The sequence below is a fragment of the Podarcis cretensis genome, assembly GCF_951804945.1.
Source record: "Podarcis cretensis genome assembly, chromosome: 3".
Classification (NCBI taxonomy): domain Eukaryota; kingdom Metazoa; phylum Chordata; class Lepidosauria; order Squamata; family Lacertidae; genus Podarcis; species Podarcis cretensis.
The window spans coordinates 52,286,877-52,307,714 of NC_137172.1; the positions used below are offsets into that span (position 1 = coordinate 52,286,877).

Below are 20,838 nucleotides of genomic sequence, written 5' to 3' on the forward strand. Positions count from 1 at the left end.
GTGTCTCCCACATTATATATACTGTACTATAACACACAACTTCCTATAGCAACTAGACTACACATCGCTGGAAATATTAGAGCTCTAAGCAAAAACTAATAAAATACCAGCCTTTCCCCCCTCTTCCAGATTTGCAGCAAAGCAAGGGGTGCAGATGAGTGAGAGAGTGTTATGCTTTGACCCACCCTATTCATATCTTCTGTTTCCTCCCTGCATAAGATTCTGACATACAGTAATAGCACCTCAGAAATTGCTCCTTTCTGTCCCAAGCTAAAACCAAATTAGCTCATTCACTGCAGAGTTCTCAAATTGCTGTAGTCAGTCATCGCTCTTATAACCTGAGGCAATTTCTCAGTTACAGAGATCAAGTTAGTGTGAGCTTTTGCATTTCTCTGGCAGTGTGGTTGCTGCTGCAGCAATGTTTCTTTCTATGCCCCCAGCATTTTGTGAAATGACCAGATTACATGGAAGGAGTCCATACTGTGAGATTTTCCCACACCAGTTTGGCTCTATAAAATCTGGAGTAATACTAGCATGGACAGAAACTGTAGTGTGGACAAGAATTTCCAACACATCTTCATCTATTCAGAAATCCAGGGAAACAGGAGAGTGGTAAATTCTTCAGGTGATTGGATGACATAGGCTAGGTTCACATACCGGATTAAAATGCAGCTCCATTCTTTTCCCCCCAATTCAGTCGGAAGCTGATTTAGAGAGAAACACATCAGAATGTACTATTTCATTTAAAAATGACAAGAAAGGTGTAGCTTTTGGTTAACACCATGTGTACACTGCTTCCCAAACCAGCAGTGGGAGCTCACATGATGAAGAGTAAACAAGAGTGTACACACAGCCACAAACTGCCATCTCCCAGCCCGGCTAACTGACTGCCTAAATAACTGGCTGCTTGGTCATAATTTTTCACCTTTAGTTTGTTTCCACACTGGTGCAAATCAACAGATTAGCTCAGGCTTCCTCAAACTCGGTCCTCCAGATGTTTTGAGACTATAATTCCCATCACCCCTGACCACTGGTCCTGCTAGCTAGTGATCATGGGAGTTGTAGGCCAAAAACATCTGGAGGGCCAAGTTTGAGGAAGCCTGGATTAGCTGGATATCAATTGTGTACTGTTGTGGTGCAAACCAGTTCTGTAATCTGCACAGCAGAAAGAAGAACAAAGAAAATTGTTCAATAACCAATGTTCTAGCATCTAAAGCTTAAAGGAGAGTTACTGGCATGGGCTCATCTTGCAATATGCTGCTCCCAATTCTAAAAGTAATTTTGTACCTCAGCTCCTCGTTCCACCATCCACTATGTTCACACTGCCACTCCTGAAAGTACAGAGACAGCTTTATGTTTAAGTAAAGGTGGACTGGGAAGAGTTTGCATGCACAGGCAGAGTGAGGCAGCTGCCCCAGGTAGGAGATGCTCACAAGTGAGGAGCAGACAGAGCTGTGTGTGCCACACATTCAGTCCTGCACCCACTAAGGTAGCCTGCTGTCAGCTGGGTCAACTTTTTAATCTGGAGTTGTTTCTTTACAGCATTGGTAGGACCTGCATTGTAGCACTCTAATTTCCCAAAGGAGATATTGTACTCTCTTTGTATTGGCTTTGGAATCCCCAGTCGTCCCTTGAATCATATCTCACCTCCTCTGCAGATTCCCCAGGCGTCCCTCCAAGTGCCAACGCTCATAATCTCTTCAGGGGATTCAGCTTCGTTGCATCCAACTTGGTGCAGGAGCCTCCACAGCAAGAAGTCCACAAAATCACAGTTCACCCCATTGTCCAGGTAAGGATGCATCTGGTGAAAGTGTGTATGATCACTGGAGGCTGATGGCATCTGCCATATTTGCAAATATCCAGGGTGAACACAGTTGCCCCTTACAAATGTTATACACAAGCCCAAAGCACAATATTTTGCACAGGCTGGACATTAGTGTTAGGCCTATTCCTTAGTATTGTATACATTTTCCTGATTGTGATAGTCCTATTGACAGAAATCATGATGCAAGATGAAATCATAACATGACACTTAAATGCAATCTCAAGAAGCTTGCAGTACTCTGTTAGGTTTTCTTTTTAGTCACTGGGACCCAGACTTCTACCTGAAATGCTGTGGTGCTTGCCTGCCTTCAGTGTGATGTTTTTGCATGTATGCAATATATAATGCCACTTTCATTAGCCAAATTTGGTAGAATTATTAAACACCAGGAAAACGGCAGGCAATGTTTATATGGAAGGAGAACTTGTATATTGCAAGAACCCCCGAGAAGCTCAGTGCTTCTCTTTCATGTTCTGCACAGAGACCTATTGGATGCCCCTGCAGGCAAGCCTCTCAGCATCAAGAATGACAAGTAGGCAGAGCAGCAGTGTCTTCAAATGTTTTGTGCCATAGGATTAAAGGGCAGCAATTCACTTATATGAGAGAAAGAAAGAAAGAGATTTCAAGGGTGCTTTGGGGAAAGAACAAACTGGTTTCCTCCAGCCATTAAAAATTAAGCCCACTCCTATATGCTACTATATACAGCTCTCAAAAAGCCCCCTATTATACTTCAAACCACAATAAACAGATAAACCCATAACTAGAAAAAAGTTTAAAAGCATTGAAAACCTGGCAGAACAAAAATGTCTTCATTGCTTCCCTAAAGGACAAGAGGGAAGGGGCTAGTCTAATCTCTCTTGTGAGGGAGTTCCACAATTAAGGCACTACCACCAAAAAGTCCCAACCAATTGCACCTGCTTTGGGAGAGGATCACAGTGCAGAGCCACCAACAATGTTTGCAGCTGATGGTTAGATTCATGCAGGAATGTCTTCAGAGCCCTGCCCTGGGTTCTGTTTCTTAGATGTACAGTGGTACCTCGGGTTAAGAACTTAATTCGTTCCAGAGGTCCGTTCTTAACCTGAAATGGTTCTTAACCTGAGGCGTGCTTTCGCTAATGGGGCCTCCTGCTGGCGCGCGATTTCCGTTCTTATCCTGGGGCAAAGTTCTTAACCTGGAGCAACCACTTCCTGGTTAGTGGAGTTTGTAACCCAAAGTGTCTGTAACCTGAAGCGTCTGTAACTCGAGGTACCACTGTAATTGAAAGTGAGGTAATTTCTCTAGGTAATAGTAGCTGCTATAGTTCCAGGTGGCTAATATAGGAAACTAGAACTCTTCCAGGCATGCATTATTATATGCACGTGTTTTAATTCCTTACTCTGGTAATGAGATGCTTGTATTAAAACACCCAGAGAGCAATGTATTATTTTTTTAAAATGACACTGATATATTCTTTTTTTTTATGTTATAGCATCATTTACAGCCTATTTATGTTTGCTTAGAACAGAGAGGGGAAACTCATTGCTCTCCCAATGTTGGTCTCCAACTCTCATCAGCCCGACATGGTCAATGGTCAAGGATGATGGAAGTTGAAATCCAACATTGGGAGGATCCAGAGTTCCTCATCCCTAACTTGAAGAAGAAAGTCACACTGAGAATTCAGCTCAGTGGGATTAATTTCAAGTGAGTGTACAAAGGGTTATAGTTTTAACTGGACTGGCATAAATTAAGACCTGAGTTCTGCTGAGGCTATGTGAGGAACAATTGTCTTTTAGTTTTCAGCTCTGTTTGGTCTTCTTTTGGATACTGCCATAAGACCTGCCTTCTTATGCTATCGTTTTGTTTTCCTCTATAGCAGTTACATGGGAACAATATTCACTTTACAGATGGTTATGAAATCAAGGAGGACATTGGTGTTGGCTCTTACTCAGTATGCAAGAGGTGTGTACACAAATCCACAGAAGCAGAGTTTGCCGTGAAGGTAAGACATCACCTTGTCATGCTGTCATCTGCAGAATTTTAATGATTTGAGGCAAGAAGAAGAAATTTATTATAAACAATTGATCATATACACATTTGGAGCTTGCACACTCATTCTCAGGGAAACTTTATCCATTCACTGTTAGCAGAATCATTTGCAAAGCTGCAGTGATGTAACAACCAGCAAATAATATTACATCTTCAAACATGTAAATACTGGGTTTTCAGTTCCTGTATGTCTTTGTATTTCTTGTGCTCGTGAATTTGTATCTTTTTTTCCTTTTCTTGTAGCTGAGTCTTCTCCTTCTACCACTGCTATATTTTGTTGATTCAGAGGTGGGAAACTTGCTTAGCACTGAAAGCCTCAGTTGAAATATATCATGGAAAGCCACAACTAATTTGCATTTGCATGCATCTACGGCTGTTTGCATATTGTTTTCCCTACATATTTTATTTGGTATTATTCAGTAGTATTTAATGGACCACCTGCCGTGGTATAAACCTGCCAAGGTCTTTAACTTTAAGCACAGAGATGCTGCTTATCAGGGTTTTCCTCGCAGTGGAATTGCTCTCTATCCCTTTCATTTTGGTCCCCCTATTCTGAACCTTTTCCAACTCTATAATATCCTTTTTGAGGTGAGGTGACCAGAACTGCACACAGTATTCCAAAAGTGGTATCACCATAGATTTGTATAATGGCATTATGATATATTGCACTATTTGGGATCCAAGTTTATCATAAGAGTTAATTTAGCCCAACGGATAGATGCTTTGTGAATTGCTTAATTAAAGGGCTTAATGTTCAAATGCCCAGAGTGCTAATAGCAGTACAATTGAAGGCTTGTGTTATGAATGCTGAGTCAATGAATAGTGGAAGTGACTGAACCAATAGTGCCTGCAGATATTATGGCACATTCTGTACTAATGGTCATGCTGCTCAAAGTGTGTGTGTGTGTGTGTTTCTCCTTTATCTCTTTCCAAAATAGTGATTATTCCAATGTTATGGAAAAGTTAATCATAGCACGAATGAATTGCTGAAGCTAATCAAGCTTAACTGTGCAAAAAAAGAAAAGATCCCCTAGAAACAGTTAAAATCATAATACCTCTCATCTGAGGGGGAAAATAGAATTAGGCCATGTTCTTTTAAAATAATGCTAGCAATACCGTAGTAATTTTCTTACAACAGTGGTAATTTGGCATCAGAAAAAACAACAAAAACAGATTAAAAACCACACAAAGACTTATTTTTAGGAGAGGTATTTACCGTATTTTTCGCACCATAACACGCACCTGACCATAACACGCACATAGTTTTTAGAGGAGGAAAACAAGAAAAAAAATATTCTAAACGAAACAGTGGATTTTTGTGGTTCATGCTGTGGCCACAGACACGTGATCTGACAGTGAGTTTGGGGTAGCCCAATGCAAAAATCCTGAGGATCCATGTGGATCCGTGCTTTGTAACCACGTTTTAAGTGGGGAGGGAAGGAAAAGCACTCAAGGGACAAGGAACACGCATGGGGTGGGTGGAGAAGGATGCTGTTAATAATGCAGAAGAGGGGTATAAGAGGAGAAGGCTCCTCTCCTCTCCCGCTTTGCTCCTTTAAAGGCTCTGCTTCTCTCCCTCCTCCCTGTCACTGAAAAACTTTGCTACTATTTAGCCAGCTGAATGGGGAGGAGAAGGGACAGAGAGCCTGCCTGCGAAAAACTTTGCTGCTATTTAGCGAGCTGTTCTCTCCCTCCTCCCCGGCTCGCTGAAAAAAACAGCTCTGGACTCGTGTAAGTGGCTCCTCTCCTCTCCCGCTTTGCTCCTTTAAAGCAAGCAGGCTCTCTGTCCCTCTCTCTTCCCCACTCAGTGGCTCTTCTCCCGCTTTGCTGTTTCAAAGCGAGCCACGGAGGAGGGAAGGAAGTGGAACCATGGATCCTCTGCTCACGACTGCAGCAGATCCCCCCGCCATCCGTAGGCATTCGCTCCATAACACGCACAGACATTTCCCCTTACTTTCTAGGAGGAAAAAAGTGAGTGTTATGGTCAGAAAAATACGGTAAGTTGAACCCCATGTATTTCATAGCAGTAAAGACCTCCAGTATTTTTACTCAGTATTAATATTACAGGTTAATTAATTTTAGACAAAACTGCCATTTTAAAATTCCTGCATTGTATGGCTGTTAATGCTCTTCCCACCCTTGGACTTTATATTTATATGACACATAGTGGATCTGCTCTTTCTTACAGAGTGACCTGAATATGAAATGATGCACAAAATTTACAAATGAATTCTTTATACTACCCCCCCCCAAAAAAAATGCATTTCACTGTGGATAGTATCTTGCATCCCACACATATGCCCTACAAATACAGGGCTGGATCCAAAAGGACCTTGTCACAATCTAGGGACTTCTACTCCTACAACAGACTCCACCATAATTTCTCCCCTCCATTTGCAGCCCCAGTACCCTATCCCACACCAATTGGGTGGAGGGTGGGGTATATAGTGGGGAAATCTTGCTTCAGGAGTGTATCCTAACACATGTTGTACCAAATAGAAAAGTTTAAGCAACGAAACCCGCCACCTCTTTTTCTATGTTTCACCTGTACAATTGACATCTATTTGTTGTTAGTAGCTACGAAGATTTCCTCCCGCTTTACGATTTGCTGTTTTTAGTTATCCCGCTTAACCAATGAGTTGATGCATCTCAATGAGTCTGTGGCAGCATTGTAACCAATGAGGTTAATCTGAGGCTCAGTTACTGCTAATTGAAATTTTAGTGTGCTGATGCACTGTATGTCTCCATTTCTTTGAAGCTCTTTTGAGTAAACACACAAAGGAGTCTTATGAGTGTTGGCTACACCTTCACTTGAATACAACACCTAATTACCATTGAATCCTTTTCTTCTAGATCATTGATAAAAGCAAAAGGGACCCCTCTGAAGAAATTGAGATTCTTCTGAGATACGGACAGCACCCAAACATCATCACTCTTAAAGATGTAAGTGGTCTCTCAAGTCACCAAACTCATCAACAGAAAAAGATGAACAGCTGGTTGTAGACAGTGGTGTGAAGCCAATTCCAGCTACATTTTGTGCATATATGACTCAGTGGAGATTTGAGTTTGGTTAAATGTATTCATGTTACTTGTAGGAAAATAACTTTTTTTTTTACTGGTGACTCAGTTACACTAGATTCCAGGGGAGAGGCCATAAAGTAAAGGTTTAAATAAATAAAATTAGGAACTCTGGGATGCAAGGACTTTGATGTTTACATGGAGCTTCTAGGTGGTTTGGAAATAAGCAAAACCACAACGGTCAAACTAGACAATCAGCAATGTGTTGTCGAGACTTCTGACTGCACTTAGTTACTACTATCTTGCAAACATCAGCGCGGTGGGTTCCTGAGGAGTCTAAAGAAGAAACAAGTGGCTTCTTTACCATTGTGCAATAGGCAGAAACAGAATGGGCTATGTGCTTTGGAGGCTACTTCTGCTACTGTTTCCCACCAAGTTATTCACGTATATTTATATCACCAAATGATGGAGGGGATATGCAGCATCTTTCCAGCAAGCAGGAAGGGGCAGGTCAACCATTCTATATGAGTATACAACCATCAGTCAGGTAGAGCCTAGAACTAGTTCTCTCTTTAAATTATCCACCCAACATATTGCCATTGGGAGTATGTATTGTGATTATTATAGATGGGATTGGCTTATGTACTCCCTTTCGTAAAAAAAAGGTTTCCCCCCATCTTTCCCCCCCCCCCCCCAAGAGGCTAATATGCTTTAAGGGACACGGGTGGCTCGGTGGGTTAAACCAGAGCCTAGGGCTTGCCAATCAGAAGGTTGGCGGTTCGAATCCCCTCAATGGGGTGGGCTCCCGTTGCTTGGTCCCTGCTCCTGCCAACCTAGCAGTTCGAAAGCATGCAGTGCAAGTGCATAAATAGGTACCGCTCTGACGGAAAAGTAAACGTTTCCGTGCGCTGCTCTGGTTCGCCAGAAGCGGCTTAGTCATGCTGGCCACATGACTCGGAAGCTGTACGCCAGCTCCCTCGGCCAGTAAAGCGAGATGTGCGTCGCAATCCCAGAGTCATCCACGACTGGACCTTATAGTCAGGGGTCCCTTTACCTTTACCTTTAATGTGCTTTATAGTGTTGCTGTTTTCTCCTGTTACAATCAGCACTTTAATTCTATTTTTTCACTATGGATTCATGCATGTTATGGTGATTATTTTTTAAAAATGCTGCCATTGGGAGGTTGGGTTTTAGGAGGACCCTCTCTAAACACCACCGCCAAGCATCAAGTGAAAGAGGAATCTCCTCCATCTACTGTTTCCTATTCAGCTACTTTAGCTTCCATTGTCTTCTGGTAAAACCTTGTGCTGGAACAGTGCCCACATGACATTTACATCCTTAGGGAGGAAGGGCAATAAATGAAATAAAGAAATGGATGGAGAATTTTGAATCACACACCTGATTGCTTCTCTGCACGTATAGGTTTATGATGATGGGAAATATGTATACCTTGTGATGGAGCTGATGCGAGGAGGGGAACTCTTAGATCGAATACTTCGGCAGAAGTGCTTCTCAGAACGAGAGGCCAGTGCTGTCCTTTGTACCATTACCAAGACAGTCAACTATTTGCATTCCCAGGGAGTAAGTACAATTTCTTCTGCTTTCTAAAAATGTTATCTTTATTTTATTTCTTATTTGGGCATTACCCAAAATGTGCATAAACTTGTAAGTTACTAATTTACTATTGAAGAACACGCCTGTAGAATAAGGAATGCCATATCAAAGATATCACACTTGGATAGTACCTTCCATACCAAAGAGCTATTACTTTCCTTAAACCCAAAGGGTATAATAGACTTTATCATAAACATTTATATCTGGGCTTGCCTCACTATTTTATATGGGGGGGGGGCATATATTTAACCCTATGGGAAGAGGAGGCAGACAACATAGCCAGTCTGAAATCAAATGGCCCTGTGCGTGTTCTGGGTGAATACTAATTTAGTGAATACTATTTAGTGAAAATTTGTAACATTTCAGAAGACCAAAGGTAAATAGAAAAGAATTATAAATTTTTTTTTGGTTTACGACTAAAATGCAACTCTATGTACATTATCATTTGGTAAATGTCAGCATTAGCAAGGCATGACACCAAATGCCAAAACAAACTTCAAATAGTAAATCTTGAGAATTTCCAGCTGCCAACACAAACCAAATTTGACATTTATCATTGCAACAGCTACTTCACTTTATATAAGTTTTTCCTTTCTTTGCAGGTTGTTCACCGAGATCTGAAACCTAGTAATATTCTTTACATGGATGAGTCAGGTAACCCCGACTCCATCAGGATCTGTGATTTTGGATTTGCCAAACAACTGAGAGCTGAGAATGGCCTGTTAATGACACCATGTTATACAGCCAATTTTGTAGCACCTGAGGTACATAGCAGAGCAATCCCTGTTCCAGCAACTGTAACATCATATCCCATATTTACATCATGGTTGGAGAGGCAAAACAGCTTTAGATTGGCCTCTCAGTTGCTTTTGATACTATAGTCCATGCCATTTTCCTTGAGCATCATATTTTCTGATGGTTTTATTGCTTTTTGCCTGATTTGTCTCAGAAGGTGACATGTGAAAAGGCAAGCTCGAACCCATGGGAATCTGCATTTGGCATTCCACAGAACTCAAACATGCAAACCAGGATGTGGTGTGAAGTGGTGCAAAAAACTGTTAGAGGAAGAGTTAGACCTCTTTTCCCCTTTTGCTCTTTGTAAGAAATGCCACAGCAGTTTTGGCAAGCAGCTTTTGAAACATTTTCTTCTCTAATATCCTGAAGTTCACCTCCAACTTCGCTCTGTTCCCAGACTCCCTTGCCACTGAAACATTTGTCCAATTAAATTGAATGTTAGGAAAGCAGCCAGAGGGAATGGCAAAGGCGAAATAACATGTCTGCTTACATTAGTCTTCTCTGTTTTACTTGGAACCCATTGATTTTCTTTTAGTAGACGGCAATGTAATAATTACAACATGAACTATCGTGGATTGTTAAGGATGTCTGAGAGGAGGAATTGGCCTGCCATCTAGTGGGAACAAATGCAGAAAAACAAACCATGAATCACAAAGGTTGTTAATCTCATGTCAGTGTGTAAATTATTTTATTCTCCAATTTTCATCCAAGCCTAGGTGGGCTTTATCTGTGGTCTTATAGACTGCTGGGGAAGACATTACAGATCTAGTGCCAGGTAGCATTCACCATACTTTCTAGGTTTTGGCCCAGCATAGGGAGAATTTTATGTATAATCATCAAACATGCAGCTACATGCTGTGCTGTATTTCCAGTCTCAAAGTCTCATTTGATAATAACCATTCTAGCTTACACGATTAAGACTCCCACAGGCAGTTTCATGCTATCAGTATATAATAAAAGCCAAAACCATACTATTGCTTTGTTTCAAAATCCATAGTGACTTTACATGTAGTCATAGCAGTTTATTTCTGAAACATTAAACGCATTTCTGATCAATGAAACTAATTCTTGAAAAACAGTATTTCATCATCAACAATTATAATTGTCCGCATAATGTTATAGTTGGTTACATGTTGAAAACTTGATTTGTTTGGAACAAATATGGGAATGAACAACTGCGTCTGTGGCACAACAAGACACACACATTCATTATATGTAACAGTTAGGGATGGAAGGAGCTGTCAGTTTTCGTTCTCTCAGTTTCTCATTTTTCCAATAATAAATTCAATTTTCCACATTACTTCAGCAACTTACAATTTATTTTTATTCTTTTAAAAACAAACCTCATGAAAATTATTCAGCAAATTTCTCTTAATAAATCCATGCTTGTTTGCAGTTTTGACTAATGTACACATTTTTGCAAACAATTTCTCCTAATAGAATGCATTTTTAATGTTATTTGAATGCTATTTTTTCCTAGTATATCCATTTTTATTCTCACTTCTCCCTAACATATGCATTTTGTAAACGCTCAGTTGGATCACTGCATCACAAAATTCAAATAAGTGTGAATTTGGAAGGATGACTGTATTTCAGTTCTCATGTTGCTTTGGAAAGTGTGAATTTAATAAATTCAGCTTTAAATGTGAACTGAATTGAATTTCTCAATGAAGCCTCATGACAAGTGCACACATACATAACATATATGCTTATTTTGTATGGTAGCGATAACAGTTCTGTAAGAATAAAGCCATGTGTGAAACAGATTTAAATAAGCTTCTGGGAAGATGCCATGCTCTAAATGCTATGGATCCTTTGTTTATGATCAACTGATCAAAATTTGGTGTTGTAAGGGACAAATCTATTCTCTGGATAGTGGTCTGGAAGTGGGGCAGGTTTTGTTTGTTTGTTTTGCACAAATCAACCACCCAACGGCACCATCAAACACTAAGGCCCAAGTGATGAAATAAAAAGAAGCATGTAGCCTTAAATTGTGCAATTGCTCTATCACTTTTGAAAACCTAATTCTTATTCCTATGGGCAAAAGCAACCATTCATTGAATATACTGCTGCAGTCTTCAGGGCTGCATTCTTCAGGTGGAGACCCTAGTTCTCTGCTATGAGTTGGCCAGCACTGGCATCAGTTTTCTCCCTCCTTTGGTATATTTTCTGCCTTTTGAGGATGCAGGAATCAAGAATACATAGTGACAAAACCAGACTGTGTAATGAAATACAGTCATACCTCTTTCTGTTCTGGAAGTCCGTTTGACTTCCAAAATGTTCGGAAACCAAAGTGCGGCTTCTGGTTCACTGCAGGAGGCTCCTGCAGCCAATTGGAAGCCGCAGAAGCCGCATCAGATGTTCGGGTTCCAAAGAACGTTTGCAAACCGGAACACTCACTTCCGGGTTTGCGGCGTTCAGGAACCAAAACGTTCATCTCACAAGGCGTTCAGGATCCAAGGTACGACTGTATTTCATTTCCTCAACTTGCATTGTTAGGTCTCCTTGTACAATTATTTCCCTGTCCAGGGTGATCACTCTTTCCAACAAGTTCAAGCAAATGTGAACCAAGCCACTATCATAAATTTCTTGGCAGTTCCAAAAAGAGTTTTATAACCTCGTTCTTTTACTTCTGTTCTCCTTTCCACAGGTCCTGAAACGGCAAGGCTATGATGCAGCCTGTGATATCTGGAGCTTAGGGATTCTGTTGTACACCATGTTAGCAGGGTAGGTGCAAGGCCTTCCTAGTATCTTTGCACAAGTTGGAAGTCTTCTCCATGGGCTCCATGGCTCCATTGGCAGCCAAGTTTCCCCCCTGGAGGTAACCAATGCCAAGCATCACCCAAGGAGCTCCTTTTTGCTGTTATTTATTGCAAAGAACAATAAAAATTGGGATTTTACACAAAGTCTGCTGAACAAATGAGATGCCTTCCTTGTAAACAGCAGTTGTATGAATGACTTTTAAAAAGTAAATTGCAAGCAACGGTGACCCGATCCAAATTGGGAGCTCAATCCAGAGCAGGGTTAAAGCACCTTGTCCCCAATAGCAGGGTCCCATGCTGAAACAGAGATCCCACACTGCCATTTACTTGTAAAAAGCAGTTTACACAATTGCTAATTGCATGACTAGCATCACATCTATTTCAGCTCCTAAAATGAGGTCTTGTTCTGCTTTCTTTTATGCTTTAAAAATAAGAGTTGACACTTTCCTAAGTCTCAGGCCACATGCTAAACTATTCATTCAAAGTACATTTCCCCCTCAAAGAAGCCTGGGAACTGTAGCTTATTAAGGTGCTGGGAACTGTAGCTCTGTTAGGAGTATACCAATCCCAGCATTATTGAGGTGGGGGGGATATGCTTTGAATATGCTTTTAAGGTATAGTGTGTATGCAGATTCACCCCCACCCCACCCCATTGTGCTAGATCTCAATTATTTGTCCTGCTAAGGGGTTAGCTCCTTACTACTTAAGTTTTTTTAAAAAAATACAATAAAAAATTAACCAAAACATTCTCTATTTGCAAGGAAGATAAATAAAGGGGGACATTTTGGAGGGAGGAACACCCTTCCCCTCCCCCCCCGATGATGTTTTGTTATGACTGACACAGTTCAAAAGAGGTATCGTACAGTTGTGTCCATGAAAATGAAGGGCCTCATCTCACAATTTGTGTTGTTACTTTAGTTAATTATGTTAATCATTTTCATCAGTAATGCTGTTATTTCTTCAGTGGGTGAGGCCTGATTAAAAGTTTTATACAAGCCGAACCTATTATTATGCTCTGGTAACTCTCCATTATGCAAACACCTCTTTAAAATACCCACTTGTGGCTCAACAGATTCACTCCTTTTGCAAATGGGCCAGATGATACCCCCGAGGAGATTCTGGCCAGAATTGGCAGTGGAAAGTATGCACTTACAGGAGGAAACTGGGATTCAATATCTGATGCTGCTAAGGTAAGCAGATATCATATTTTTAGGTTGGCCTTTCGGAACCTCCAAGGCTGTTTGTGGCTCAAAAACGTATCAAAATTGCTTTCAGACACATATTTTGAAAGAAAAGTTATTTAGAAATGTCTACTTCAATACAATTTTTTGTATTTGTTTTTAAAACAATAGATTAAAACAGAAACAGATAGAATGGACTTATGGGTGAATGAATGTGAAGGTAGCATGGACCAGAAGTAGACTTATTCACCCATCCCAATCCTTAGTACATGAGAAAAGGAGACTGTTTCAACTGTCTTAATACATTTAGCTGTTTTAATACAGTAGCACATTACATGGACCCCTTGACAAGTGATCGACATATTGTCCTTAATGACTAAAACTAGTACTTGATCACAAGGGGTGCCACCTTGAGTAAAATATTGGGGGGGGCAGGTAAGCTGCACCCTGCATCATTGATCACATGATGTAGCACATGCACAACATTTGAGTGGCAATGCCCATCAACTTTGGGGAGGCCTGGCTCCCTCAAATATTTTAAGGGGGGGCAAAGGCACCTCAGCCCCCAGGAGTTGACTCCTATGTTCATCACCTAATATGCAGAATTGGGCTGTGAGTTCATTGCAGCGCCTTCACATACCTTCTAAGGATAAGTTCGAAACTGTGCTTGAACACAGGGAAGCTGTTGCTAAAAGCCTCTTTTGCACAGTATCCTATCCATTGTGAAAATGGTGATTTGGAGTTTTGGGGCATTTCAATACAGTTGCTGTTTTTCTATGGGATTCAGTCACATACTGGCAAATTCAGGTTGCCTAATTACAGTAGGTTGGGAAGTCTTATGGTGAAAACCTGCTTCCCCAAAAGATTGGACTATTTGCAAAAAGGGAAGCAATGGAAAGTGTGGAGTAACAGTTGCTTGACACAATGTCATCTAACCTCTCCACAAACAAATCAGGATGAATCCCCAATAAGCTGATCTAGAAGCACCCTTAGTTGCAGGGAGTGAGTGCACTAACTGGCTAGGAGCACTTCTGTGCATGTTGCATTCTGTGTTGCAACCCAAGTAAGCTCACTAATCCTCTGTTCTACCTGCCTAAAAGTCAACACTGAGATTGCTGTTTCACATACACATTTCAAAGACAAGATCCTAGAGAGTTTTGGTGTGTGGGGTTGTGGCAGTATGTCTTTCCCTGCCCCACCTCGTACCCCACTCCAGCAACCTACCATGGAATTTTATTTGCAGTGGCTACATTCAAGGGGCGCAGGACCAGTTCTCAGATGATGAGTTCCTAGTGGCATATTCCATTCCAGTATTCCATATTTTGAAACTACCACCATTACCCAGGCTTTAAAATGGAAATCCTCATGGGGAAAAGAAAACAAAATCACAAGTTTTCTTCTCTAATTTCTTTTTAACAGGATATTGTGTCAAAGATGCTTCACGTGGACCCCCATCAACGCTTGACAGCAGCCCTGGTTCTAAGGCACCCGTGGATAGTAAATGGGGAATATCTATCCCAGAATCAGCTCAGCCGACAGGATGTTCACCTGGTAAAGGTAAGTCCAAATGAAGCTGCTTTGTATTCTTGCATACAGAAAAGGAGACTGATGGCCCTAGAGCAGTGTGGTCCAACATGTGGCCCTCAACACTTTTTTGGGGTGGCCCTTGGCAACATTTGACGCCTCCCAGCCTTTAGGCTGCCTTCCCAAAACTGGGTAAGCGAGGAACTATGCTTTGGGAAGGAGGCATGAGGCTCTGACAGGGCCCTAGATTCCTCCTGCCTCCTTCCCAAATCCTAGTCCCCATCTTTCAATTAGTATAAAGGACTGGTAGAAGAGGAGTTGTACATACACATGTATAGCTACATTTTTTTTGGGGGGGGGGGATCGGAAAGATCTGGTGGAAAGAGAAACCTTTTGAAATCCTCATTCTTCACCTATGTGTAGGCACGCACACATGAACCAACAAACATGTACTCCTTCTCCAATATGCACTTTTGCTGCACATGAACATAAGCAACCATGTGCATGATAATCCACAGTGTGATATATAACTAATGACTCAGCTGAGTCCCACAGTCAAAACTAGCCTTAGTGGTTGAAGAATATAGGCTCCTGCTTCAGAAAGTAAGGAAGTAGTAATTGGGAGAAGCTCCCTTTGCTATAATGTCTTGATGCAGATACCCCATATTCTTTAAATTGGGGGTGGGGAGTGGGACAGAAGAGTGAAAGCAGGCATTGTTCTTAAATCCGCGTGGTCTCAATTTTTATTTTGCAGGGAGCAATGGCAGCCACCTACTTTGCTTTAAACCGAACACCTCAGGCACCAAAGCTGGAACCTGTATTGTCCTCCAACCTGGCCCAGCGGAGGGGGATGAAAAGACTGACCTCAACGAGGTTGTAGTGGTCCCAAAGAATGCCTGGTTTAAAAAGGGAAAACATGCGTCACATGTTGCTCGGAGAGGCTGATCTGTATTGCTAATTTTGCAGGACTTTGGACTATTGGCACATAAATTGCTAAAATTAGCAGAACTCCAGCATAAGGCAAAGATATCCTTTGCTTTCCGATTCCTTTTGTTGCTTTTGTTTTTTAAGTTAATGCCAAGATCCTGAGTTAGCAGGTACTCAAAGATGTCATGTGCCAATTTTTCAACTGCTGTACTGCTTCTTATTTAAGTGTATACTGCTAAGATCCTATTCTCATTTTCTCCAAATGTTATTTTTGGTATCTTTTAGATTCTATGTAAGACCACTTTTTGTAAGCAATTTTCAGTAGAGAAACAAGTCGCTTTGGTTTTAGGGGTCAATTCTACCAGCATTTGTGTCATGGTGAATTGTCGCAGCTAGCAATTGATACTGCTACCCATTATCAGCTGCATCAGAGTTCATCTCCAAAGAGCTGAATGTGAAAGGAAGAGGCATGTGATGCTGTGAAATCAACGGCCTACTAAGAACAGTATTTAACATGAAGAAAGAAGAGCTGGCTGAGTAGAGCTTGCTGTACTTTTCAAAAAGCACCCTTCATGTGTTTGGTCTGTACAGCAAATAATGCATGGGGGGGGGGAGAGATTGTGGTTGCACCCACTGATGCTGATAGCCACACATTCAAGGGCCTCATTTGCTCTGGACATCCATTCTTATATTAATTAATTAATCAACTATCTATGCTTGGATAAATTGAGGGTATGGATCATGGATACAGGACCTTATGGCATCATAGGCCCATATGTGGAGGCTCTGTGCAAATAGAACTTTGAGTGTGTGGAGGTTTTGGTGGGGAAGTAGGCAAGACCTAGTCTCCCTCTGTATGGATGAATGAATGCAATAATAGTGCTTTCTAAGTATGCTATGCTGTGTTACAAACTCTCCTACTTTTATTATGGAGATGGTGATCTTTTGCTTGCCTGTTCCATTTAAAATAATGGCTCATAATGCCACATTAGCTACATGACAAAATAACCTACTCTCTTACAAGCAGAAGCGAAAGAAACTGTCAGTGGAGAAATTTCAGTGAGAAAAAATCTACAGTATTTTTCTAACATCAGTGGAAACAGGCGTAACTGTGATTGTGTTGTGCATAAAGTGATTGACAAGAATGGACACGTTCCACCTCCCACTGACATCAGTGGCAAGTGCTATGTTGGTCAATTACTCTGGATTGCACTCATTGGCCACAACCCAAAACAGACTTAAGCATGTTTAAGCCCTTTGAAATATTGGGTTTAGCAGCTTTATGATTCTGAGTTGTATTGCGGCCATTATTTTAAGCACTTTACTTGACTTGCATTTTTATAATGGATTTCGCCACCTTTCAAAACTCTGCAGGAAAAGCCAGCATGCTACATTGTCTCTCGTTTCCTCTTATTGGGGGTGGGGGGAGGAACGGGAAGACAGAATATTGTATCCTATAAAGGTAAAGGTACCCCTGACCGTTAGGTCCAGTCGTGGACAACTCTGGGGTTGCGTGCTCATCTTGCTCTATAGGCCGAGGGAGCTGCCGTTTGTCTGCAGACAGCTTCCAGGTCATGTGGCCAGCATGACTAAGCCGCTTCCGGTGAACCAGAGCAGCACACGGAAACGCCGTCCTATAGATTACATTTATTTTGCTGAGTGGTGAAGCCATACCAATACTAAACACAGCTTGGGAGATTGGTGTCAATTGTGCCTGCAGATGCAAGAGAACAGATTTGTTGCATTAGCTACTGTAATGTGCTCCTTGGGGTCTGTTTCTGTGTGACAAAACGTCATGTAATTTATTTTATTCTATTTTGTCCTTAATTTTTAAATTATATTTAATGTTTCATTTCTATGTGCTGCGCACACAGGACGGCAGCAGAGAAGCTGTTCTTGAAGTGTGACTTTTAGAATAAAACAATGCTGTGAAACTCCATAAAATGAAGGTTTTGGCTCAGGCTTGACAGGCGATAGGTGTATTATATATTTTTGAAATCTTGAACATGTGGACCTGTTTTTCTGTTGTGTTCACTTTTGCCCTTGCTTGCTCCTTTAAATAGAAGAGCCCAGTGCACCCAAAATCAACAAGAGCCCTGGCTATTTCCTAACAATCAGAGTGCAATTCCACTACTTATTGGACTTACTGATATCATAACCCTACTCAACCAAGGGTATATTAGTCCAGCCCATAAGTGACTGCTGACTGTGTGTAAATATTGCTCTTTCTACCCATAGATACCACAGGAGATGTTGCATCCCACTTGTAGAGTCTGCATGGTAATGATTCACATCTATGGTGATAATGGCAGTAGGAGTATAAGTACTGTACAGTCATACCTCGGAAGTCGAATGGAATCCATTCCGGAAGTCCATTCGACTTCCAAAACATTCGGAAACCAAGGCACAGCTTCTGATTGTACCTTGGGATCCAAGGTACAACTGTAATGTGCATTATATGCAATGCACACATTTAGAAATAACTGAAATTGCATGTTGCTCCTTCACAGAATCATGGTGCTTGGGTGCTTTTCCCCAGTGGAATATATTATGTGCCACAGATTAATTTTGTAATACCTTGTACTCTCTCGTCCCACTGGATTTAGAGAAGCATTGCATCTGATGTGCTTTTTCAGTCATTTCCAAATCTGTGTTTCATCTAATGGACTTCACTGGTACTGCAGTCGCCAGAAAAAGACAATAGCTTAATGGAAGAGCACATGCTTTGCATGCAAAAAGATGCCGGGTTCCTTCCCTGTCATTTCCAGGTAGGTCTGGAAAGGGCCCCTGTCTTTAACCCTGGAGAGCCACTGCCAGTCAATATTGACTTAGATGGACCCAGTTAGTGAGCTGATCCAGTATAAGGCAGCTTCCTATTTTCCAACTGCCATTGCTACCATATATCTGAATTAAGTTTCTCATGCAGGATAGCTCAGCCAGTAAAGCATAAGATTCTTAATCTCAGGGTTGTGGGTTTAAGCCCCACGTTGGGCAAAAGATTCCTGCATTTCAGGAGGTTGGACTAGATGGCCCTCATGGTCTCTTCCAACTATACAATTCTATGTTTCACCTTGGAAAATGCCCTTGTAAACCCATGTGTGTGTGTATGAAGTGAGAGTTGCATAGAACTGCTTGCGTCATTGCGTAACACCATGAGGCCACTTGCTATTTGGGGTGACTGAATCCCTCTGTTCTCAGGTGCTCAAACACACTAAAACATCTCCTAGCATTACAATTGTTTCAAGCACAGATATGGAGCTGTGGGTTTTGTCTTTGATTAATACAGTTTGCTTCTTCCTCAGAATATGGACACACTGCAAATTCAGACCTTTTCCTAATGAGAATGAAACAACCAGTGGCTTTCACTTGTCTTGCCTATGTGCTGTTCAGGTGCAAATAATTGCTTGGCTTTGAAAAGATCACTGGTTGGGGCTAATGCAGTCCAAAACACCCAGAGACAGTGGTGTACTAGTCATCTGGAACCTGTGCAGAGACACCATCAGTGTATTAATTCTCAGCAGTACTCCTAGTGCCACAGGGTTTCCAAGACCATGATTCACCTGGTTTAATTCACCTTCTAGTTGCTTGTATAGTGCAACTGAAATAACCACAGAATCCGCAGCCTGCACCTCATGAGAGGTCAAACATACACACCACTCTGGGATCAGTGTCAAAGAAAGTAAGACTAAGAGGAATGGTTGAGGCTTGTTTTGACAAAACCCTACACAGAAGAACTGTCATATCAGGAAGGCTGCCTTTTTGGTTCCCACTCTAAAAGGCTGTTTGACGCCAAATGTTTGGTTTGCTCCCGTGCTCTCTAATGCTGTTCATGAAATCATGAAAACAAACCAGTGGGAACATAGATCCAGTTTTTCAGAACATCTTTCAGAACATTTTTCAGGTTTTGAAGAGCTGGTCAGGGATGAAAGGGTGTGTCATGATTCAGAGAAATACTTTATCCAGGAAGACTAAAAAGCTGAAATCACTAAAGCCACTATAGTTGTAGCAGGTGATCCAGAGGTTCTGCATGTTAGGCACATTACCTTTGCACTCTCCTGTGAAATAGACTTGTGCAATGCCTTAAAGATTGAACCCATCAAACAGGTGCAAAACCTGATCTGCAGGAAACGACTGGACACTTTATGAGTCTAAGGAACCCAAGTGAGGAACTTTTTTTCTCAGAGGCCACATTTCCTCAGGGGAAATCTGTTGGAGACAATGTGCCAGGGGTGGGAAGGGGCAGAACCAAAAGTGAGCAGGGCATCCCATTTCTATCTTTGTCGCCACCTTTTCCATTTTCTTCCTCCTTGCCCCACACATGAAGTTATGGAGCTGTAAATGGTTCATTTTGTGTTTTGTGGTTATGGAATAATTTTTCTAGATAGCGGTGCAGTATTTTATTTACCAACTCCACCTCCATGTTTGTGAACTGTTTGGTTTGAAATGTCCATGCTTCAACGTTTCATGTTTGAAAGGGACTGCAGTGTACAGACATTTATTATATGTACCAGAGTAACTTTTTTAAAAAACAAACTTGGTTTTATGAAGTGTAATATTTTTTATAGCACAATGATCATTTGGGACTTTGTACCTTGTTAGACACAATTGCATTTAGGGACGCTTCTTAATCCTGTTTTCTGTGTGCTGTGTCTACTGTTGCTGCTTCTACAGCTGCTGGCTTCAGCTGCTGGGTGAATGGTGTGAAGTTGTCTGAATTGGTCTTCAGAAGTCCACATGTCTATGTTGAAGGATGCTGGCAGAAAAAGTTAACTGTGGGTTCAAACAGGCAAGAGTTTACTGTGACAGGCTCCTGGGAAGGAACCTCAGTATTGGCCTTCATCTGTACAACTCTATTTATAATGAAATAAAAATAAAACCTATTGTACCTTAGTTGTTGATCTGACTCTTTGTTAAAATGTAAGCACTGGTCATGTTTAGTGATTTGTACTGAAGTCCTGTCCTTCAAGACTTCAGTCTTGCAATTCTGGGCTGCATCAATAGGGGTATAGCATCTAGATCAAGGGAAGTAATAGTGCCACTGTATTCTGCTCTGGTCAGACCTCACCTGGAGTACTGTGTCCAGTTCTGGGCACCACAGTTCAAGAAGGACACTGACAAACTGGAACGTGTCCAGAGGAGGGCAACCAAAATGGTCAAAGGCCTGGAAAC

At 41.5% G+C, this 20,838-nt stretch overlaps 1 protein-coding gene and 1 long non-coding RNA gene across 6 annotated transcripts in view; one reads left to right on the forward strand and one right to left on the reverse strand.

Moving 5' to 3' along the window:
- Nucleotides 1–16,779, forward strand: part of RPS6KA2 (ribosomal protein S6 kinase A2) — a 185,492-nt gene extending 168,713 nt beyond the window's left edge. For all 4 annotated transcript variants that reach the window (XM_079971864.1, XM_079971866.1, XM_079971867.1 and 1 more), the window contains 9 exons: nt 1,659–1,789; nt 3,676–3,801; nt 6,702–6,791; nt 8,289–8,447; nt 9,083–9,244; nt 11,926–12,002; nt 13,110–13,227; nt 14,638–14,775; nt 15,497–16,779. In XM_079971864.1, the coding sequence (XP_079827990.1) occupies nt 1,659–1,789; nt 3,676–3,801; nt 6,702–6,791; nt 8,289–8,447; nt 9,083–9,244; nt 11,926–12,002; nt 13,110–13,227; nt 14,638–14,775; nt 15,497–15,622 (1,127 nt within the window). In that variant the 3' untranslated portion in view covers nt 15,623–16,779. The remainder of the gene's footprint in view (nt 1–1,658; nt 1,790–3,675; nt 3,802–6,701; nt 6,792–8,288; nt 8,448–9,082; nt 9,245–11,925; nt 12,003–13,109; nt 13,228–14,637; nt 14,776–15,496) is intronic.
- LOC307213784 lies at nt 120–20,549 on the reverse strand. Of its 2 annotated transcripts, none has more exons than XR_013837679.1 (4): nt 20,261–20,549; nt 3,748–3,829; nt 1,648–1,801; nt 120–704 (listed from the first exon to the last, which is right to left on the reverse strand). It is a non-coding gene; the product is annotated as an uncharacterized lncRNA (long non-coding RNA). The 2 variants fall into 2 exon arrangements; XR_013837680.1 differs by lacking the exon at nt 120–704 and adding an exon at nt 716–1,331.
- Nucleotides 20,550–20,838: the final 289 nt, after the last annotated feature.